General features: G+C 49.0%; 2 protein-coding genes across 2 annotated transcripts in view; one reads left to right on the top strand and one right to left on the bottom strand.

Moving 5' to 3' along the window:
• Positions 1 to 1,789, bottom strand: part of insyn2b (inhibitory synaptic factor family member 2B) — a 7,503-nt gene extending 5,714 nt beyond the window's left edge. Inside the window, exon 1 of the mRNA XM_084681196.1 lies at positions 222 to 1,789. Within this exon, the coding sequence (XP_084537322.1) occupies positions 222 to 1,789 (1,568 nt within the window). The remainder of the gene's footprint in view (positions 1 to 221) is intronic.
• The window catches only part of dock2 (dedicator of cytokinesis 2), a 58,194-nt gene that overhangs the window by 32,573 nt on the left and 18,121 nt on the right, over positions 1 to 7,500 (top strand). The window lies entirely within an intron of this gene.

Raw genomic sequence — 7,500 nt, 5'->3', positions numbered from 1 at the left:
TGGTTCTTAAACCTTTGCTGCGGGGCCGACCCTCTCTACCACCACACACACACACACAATGACATTTCAGAGTTGAGAGAAGCACCCTTGGTTACCTTCTCTCTCTTTATCTTCTAAGAAGACTCTCACTATCTTTCCATCCATCCATCCTTTCCCCCACCCTCCACCCTTATATCGCTCTCCTTTCCTCCCCTTCCGTCCATCCATCGCTCTCTCCTCACCCTTCACTCAGCGCCTTGCTCTTCTCCAGGTCTTGGATGACGTTGAGCAGTACTTTGATCTTCTCCTGGTTAGAGATCAGGTTCTCCTCCACGCTGTGCAGACGCCCGTGCAGCCTCCTCTTGCCTTCCCCCTTTACACCCCCCTCCAGCTCTCCCGACAGACCCCCGGGTGCCCCATTGCATTGTGGGGCGGTATGAGGCACTTGGACCTCCTTCACCAGAGCTGGGGGTGGGGTTTTCGAGTCCCCTGATTTGACCAGGGGGGCTGGTACCTTGGTGGGCGTCGGGTTTGTCTGTAGGATGGGCGGGGCAGGTTTGGGGGTCACCTCCGCCGTCCGGTGGGAGTGAGGGGGGTTTGTAGGGGGCAGAGGGGGCGTGGTCTGGGAGCCTATTTGGAGGACTGGGGGAGGTGGCTTCTGGGTGACGAGTGGGGATGATTTGGATGGTGTGTGTGGGTGTGTGTGTTGGTGGTTGTGTGCACGCTCGGTCGAGGGATGTGTGTGTTTGTCTGTGGAGTGTTGCTCATTCACACAAGGCTGCATTGGTGGGACTGTGGGTTGTGTGTTGGTGTGTGTTGGGGTCATGGACTTGTCTGTGCCCCTCTGGCTCGTGTGCGTTGTCTGGGTGGCCGTGCTCTTCTGTGTGTGCTCGGGTTCCACAGTGGGGGGAGGTGTGTGTTGCGTTGCAGTGCTTTTTGTGTATGATTTTTCTTGCCCAGATTGATTTTTGCGCTGCGGCAAAGTTTGTGTTTTGGGAGTTTTGTGTGGCGTCTGAGTTTGCTTTCCAGCCGCATGGTTAGTCGTGGGTGTGTTCTTGTTGTACGTGTGTGAGTTCAGTAACTGACAGTCCTTCCGCGTTTGACTGACTGCTGTCGACTGTTTCCGGATAGGGTTTGGTAAAGTCTGACTCGCCGTGATCTGATTGGCCGCTCGCCGGCGGCATGCGGGCGCCATGCAGATGGTGGGGACCTGCGACTGTCTCCGCCCACAGGTTCCACAGAGGCGGGGCGATGACGCGGTCATCATTCTACATGGGCGTGGTGGGGTGGCGTGAGCGCTCACGCATGTGTTCCCCGAACGCAACACTGGCCGAGACCCCTCCCCCTTCAGAGACTGGACCCTCCTCTTTTCTCGGATTGGCTCGTTGCCCTCCGAGCCCTCGCTGCAGACCCCGCCCACCACCTCTGGGGCAACTACACTCCCATTGGTGTACCGAGACATCCGCTTCCCGTTGGCCCGGCTACCAGACTCTCTGTCATTGGTCCGGACAGCTTTGATCTGACAGTAAACCCCGCCCTGCGACCCAAGGTCTTCCTGCGTCAGGCTGTTGATGGTGTTTTGCGACATCTCCTTGGAGGTGTGGAAACTCCCACTCAAATCACACGTTGCCGTGGTTTCTGGGTGCTGCGTGCTGGTTGGCTGGCTGTTATTCCTCTTCAGGGAGGGAAGGGTCCTGAGGCCAGGGGAGGTCTGTACTCCCACGCTGCACAGCGGGCCCCATTGCCCCCCCGCCAGGGGCACCCCCAGCGCAGGCACTGGATTGGTTGGATCAGCCACCCTCCTGCCCATACCCTCAACCAATTGGCTCAGCCCCCAGAGGAGCTGGAAGGGGTGGAGCCACTGTGTGACATCACAGCAGGGTGAGGCAGTCTGTTATCTGTGTGTGTGTGTCTGTGTGCGTGTGGGTAGAAGAGGGTGTAAACTACACCAGTTGCATGGGGTGATGTTACTCTGTTGGTTGGCTGATCTTTAGAGAATCAATCCCTGTTGTCTCCCTGGATTGTGATTGGTCCTCGAGAGTCTCCGTGGTTACTGGCCAGGTGTAGCAAGAGGAGAATGTTTCATTTACAATCCATCATCTGTAGAGGGAGATAAAGTGAGTGAGAAAGAGAGAAAAACAAAGAGAGAAATATAAAGAAAGAAAGAAATAAAGAAAGAAATAAAGTAAGAAAGAAAAACAGAAAGAAAGAGAAAGAAAGAGACCACAAATTAGGTTGAGAGACTCAAGGTAAAGAGAGAGTCAGACTACCTGGTGCGTTTGCTAAATCAATAGCACTTTATCAGGCCCTGGCTCACTTCCTTTAGGGACCTACTGGCTACAGTGCAAAATGCTCTGTAACCTTCTGATTGCTCCTGCTGCAGTACTCTGCATACACACAATGTCAAGTCATCGGGATAAAGACTTTTTGAGACGCGTGTGAGAAATGAAGAGACAAAGAAAGAGAATGAGATAGAACACATGAGAGAGGGAGAGAGCGTGCCGGTCCACCCATTTGGAGCAGGTGCTTACGTTGTCGTTGGCATGTGCCATTAACAACCCCATTAGCCCGGACTGGGGGAGCAGCCTTGATTGACAGCAGCAGACCGTTTACGCGCAGTAACCATGACGACCACTGCCCTGGAAGCACCCTGAGGGCCATAGCCCAGTGAGAGAAAGGCAGACGTGTGTGTTTATGTAAAAGACAGGAGAAGATTGTTTGAAATAAAAAATGGCAGTGGCATCTAAGACAAAGAGAATGGAACAGAAAGTGTGTGTGTGTATGTGTGTGTGTGTGGAATAAAGATGAGGCTGATTCAAATGTGAGTCATTGGAGATTTTGCCTTGAGTCTTAAGCCTTGTTCACTTTATCTAAGGCAGATTCCACTGCGGTTCTTTTCCTTGTCTTTCTTCAAACAGCCAACTCATACATACACACACACACATCTACGAAACCTAGTGTGTGTATGTGTGTGTGTGTGTGAGACAAGCCTGTCTAAAACCTTAATCTGGTCGTCTGACCTTTGATTTTTTGAAGAAAAACAAGAATACCTTCACTTATTTTTTCATGTTGAACTCATTTTATGCTCTCTTCTCTTGCGTAGTCTGTCAAACACACGCACACACACACACTCCTATAGTATGCACGCACGCTCATGAGCGGGTAAGGTAAGGGATGAGCATAGTGAGGTGTTGTGAGCCAATGAAGGATCTGCAGCTGGAAGACAGAACGTAGAGAGACCAGGAGATAGAGAGATTAATGAAGAGAGAGGAGGCGAATAGAGGGAGAGAGAGAGAGGAGGAAGGAGAGAGGTTTGAATAGAAAGCAAGAGAGAACAGTATAGAGAGAGAGGTGGAGTAGTAAAGAAATGCTGGGATGTTCTGGGAAGATCACTCTAATCCTGACCTTGAGGTATGTTTTGGGTCATTGTTTTGTTGTGAGTCCCAAGTCCCAGCCTTCTGGCAGAGGCAACCAGATTGTCAGCCAAAATTGCCTGAAACTAGGTGAAATTCTTCATGTCGTATATGTATTTAACCAGTGCCCCTGGACCTCTGGAATTAAAAGAGCCCATAACATCACTGAGCCACCACCATATTTCACATATGAGATGCCTCTCCTTGTGTGCATCTCTGTTTCAACGCCAAACATGCTAATGTTTATCTTACCAAAGCGTTCAACTCTGGTCTCACCTCACCAGAGCATTGTTTTCCAGTCCTATATCATTCATATTTATAAGTATTGTTTGTGTATTTCCAGTCAGGGGTGCCAGTCATTTTGGAGCCTAATCTATGATCTGTGTAACACGCCACAACTGCCAAAGTAAAAGGCCGACCTAGATCCTGGATGGATAAAAACATAGTTGTATTATGTTCTGTTCTTGAAGGAGGTTCTGAGAGCTGAAATGAGGATTGTGGGATAAGGAAAGGGAAGGAGGAGGAGAAACAGAGTGGAAAGAGACAGATATCTCAGTTGAAGTGATGTGAGAGTGTTTTAGTATGTGTCTGTGTGTGTGTGAATCAGAGGTGGAGAGAAACTGAAATAGAGAGCAAGAAATAAAGAAAGAGACAGAGAGTGGGGTTATAGATAGAGCAGGGGAGGGAGAGAGAAAGTGTGAGAGATTGAAAGTTTCTATGTTAGTGCTGTTTAGACCTCTAGGACATTATCTGGAACAAATCAATACACACTGACTCAGTGTCCACTTTTAGGGCCACACACTAACACAGGCTAGACGCACACACACATACACACACAGCTCTTTAAAAAGTTCAAGATGAATGAATGTATGCATTTTGTACAGTGCTTGGAGATGAGCAGGTGAACAAAGTGAGCCTGGAGGTGTGTGTGTGTATGTGCCTGTGTGTATGTGTGTGTGTGTTTATGTGAGTGGATGTGAGCCATGTCTGTGGTTACCATACACTTAGGCTCCAGCGAATCGAGTCTTCTGTCATTTCAAGGTGATTCTCATTTTTCAACCTTCGATTGAAGCTGTGTGTGTGTGTGTGCCTGCGTGTATGTGTGTGTGTGTGCCTGCGTGCACGTGTACACCTGCGTGCAATTGTGCCGCTTTGCTGCACAGTAATCAAACAGCTCGCTCCTCTCGCCTACTCAGACAGCCCTCACAGGGACACGGTAAGTTTGCTGGCCCCTGGAGAGATGGCTAATAGGAAAGCATACAGTGAAGAAGCAGGGCATTCTGGGGGTTGTAGTTGCGGTAACCTGGCCTCAACCCTGATTGTTAAAAAAATAATAATAATTCATCTGCTGTTTCTATGACGGATGGTCAGTGTCTGTGTGTGGCGAGGATTCTGACAACAGCTGACATGGCCCATTAGTTAGTTTATTGGCAGCTAGTCAGCTAGAGGAGGGAGGATGCTGTCTCACTAATAGGCCACAGGAGGAGAACTCAGCGCAACTATACAGACAAGATCTGTGCTTAACTGCCCCCTGTGTGTGTGTGTGTGTGTGTGTGTGTGTGTGTGTGTGTGTGTGTGGGACAAAGACAGAGGAGAGTCATAATCCTCTCCTCTTCTTGTCCTACTTTCACGTTCCTAATCCCTGGTCTCGGACACACGAACACACACAGACGCACACACACTCAAACATAGGTACTCGTACACAGGCACACGCACACTCACGCCCCAGGTCTGATTTGGGGTTGTCTTCACGGAGGAAGTAGAAGGGTGTCAGGTGAAGCACCCTCACTCTCACACAGATGTGTGATGCATGGACTGGTGTCAGATTTCAATGTGTCTTCATATTCACAGTTGGTGTTAAGTTAATTAAGTTCTTTCATTTTCTCTCATCCCCCCCCCCTTCCTCCTCCTCCCTCTGTCATTATCTCTTTCTCTCTCTGTGACTCCTCCTTTATCTCTGTCTCTCATTCTTCTGATGGCTCCACCCGTCTATGTCACTCCTTCCCCCCCTCTCTGCAGATCCATCAACATGTCTCCTATCCTGGTCTTGGCCCCTCATTAACCCTCCATCCATCTCTCCCCTCTCTGTTATCTCTCAATCTCTGACCTCCCTTGACCCTTTCTCCTTTCTCATCTCTCTATCTTTAACCCTCTGCTGGCTTGCTCCTCCCCCTCCCATCCTTCCATCTGTCTCTCTGATTGTCCAGGAAAAGAGGTGACCAGGGGTCATTCTCATTGTCACTTTCCAATTGACAAGTAACACTCACACATGCGAACACACACACACAATCACACATGCTCTGCTTCTGTCTACACTGGACCTTCTCTCCGGAGCCCACTCCCTCTACATTTGTCTCCCCCCTCCTCTCCTACTCTGTTTCCTTCCTCCTCTCCCCCTCTTCTCCCTCCTCTCCTCTTCTCCAAGCCTCTTCTCCTTCCTCCATCTCTCTCCTCATCTCTGGACTGCACAGTTTTAAAAACATGCTGTTGTCACCTGGCATTGATTAAGCTTCACTCTTTATTTGGATCACTTTTTGACTCTTTAAATCAATCTTTCCTTCCTGCCTCTCTCTGGGGTTTGTGTGTGTATGTGTGTGTGTATGTGTGTGTGTATGTGTGTGTGTCTGTCTGGACTTGTCCCATGGAGCGCATGACCAGACCTGTAAGATGTGAACAAAAGACTGGTCTAATAGTTGAAGCGCACACACGTACACACACACACACACACAATATCACACAGACACACAAACACACTCAGCCTTCACAGTGTATCAGCTGCAGTGCAATCTTAGAAACAGAAACACAGGTTTCAGAGGAGTTTTTTTTGCCTCATAACTGGCACAGCATTTAAAGTTCAAAGCTTTATATAGTACAGCATACACACACACAAACACACTCATGTCCACATCATGGTTATTCTGGTTAAAAGCAGAGTGGGTAATCAATGTTGAATGAGAGTAAAAGCAGCACACACTCCCTCTCTCTCACACACACTCTTTCTCTCTCTCTTTCTCTCTCTCTCTCTCTCTCTCTCTCTCTCTCTCTCTCTCTCTCTCTCTCTCTCTCTCTCTCACTCTCACTCTCACTCTCACTCTCACTCTCACTCTCACCTTCACCTTCACTCTCACTCTCTCTCTTTCTCTCTCACACACACATACACACTCGTACATAAAACTTGCTCAACAGACTGCATGAAAGCCTGGAGTGACAGATGGATAGGATTACTCACCTGCTGTATAGAGCACCACAATCACAAAGAGTACAGTACAGAGGCATATACTCTTACACACACACACACACATATACTGATATTCTCAATCTCTGTATCTCTCTGACCTGTTTGTCTTGATCTCCGTAACTCCCTTAAACACACCCAGTCAGATATGCAGGGCAAATGCCAACAGATGGTAGACACACACACACGCACACACATGCTCCTCAGAGTGTGACACATGCAGCTGCAGCATAGACACACTCAAACGCATTGACCGGTTAGTATCACTAACTATAAATATTGCACACAAACATCAACACCAACTCAACAAACTGCTGAACAACGTCAAACAGACAAGTGTGCGTGTGTGTATGTTTGTATGTGCATTTTAGAGCTTGTGTGTTTTTGAATGCTGTGTGTGGGTGTACTTGGTTGTGTGTGTGTGCGTGCGTGTGTGCGTGTGTGTGTGCGTGTGTGTGTGCTGTATTTGTCAGCAGTTCTACATCCAGCCCCGAACTGATCTCCGTATATTAAAGCTTTCCTGTCCTTCATCAGTCACTCACCATCTCTTCCATCGTCCACTGCTGTCGTCCTCCCGCTCCTCTGCTCTTCCCCTCCTCTCCCTCGTTCTCTCTCACACACTCCTCCAGCCACTTGTCCGTGTTACTCCCCAGTCCTTCACTGCTTTAGTTTTCTTCTCCGTTCGCTCATTTCGGTCTTGCTCTCTCTCTCTCTCTCTCTCTCTCTCTCTCTCTCTCTCTCTCTCTCTCTCTCTCCCTCTCTCTCTCTCTCTCTGTGTTGCTGTCTCCAGCGCTTCACAGAGCTGAATAATCCTCCTCCACCTCCCTCTCTGTCTCTCTCTCTGTTGATCCCCCCCTCACTCTCCCTCACTGT

This window comes from Hypomesus nipponensis, chromosome 1 (assembly GCF_054491055.1).
Source record: "Hypomesus nipponensis isolate SF chromosome 1, ASM5449105v1, whole genome shotgun sequence".
Lineage (NCBI taxonomy): Eukaryota > Metazoa > Chordata > Actinopteri > Osmeriformes > Osmeridae > Hypomesus > Hypomesus nipponensis.
Note: the sequence above shows the minus strand (reverse complement) of the source record. Positions and strands in the feature narration are given on the sequence as shown.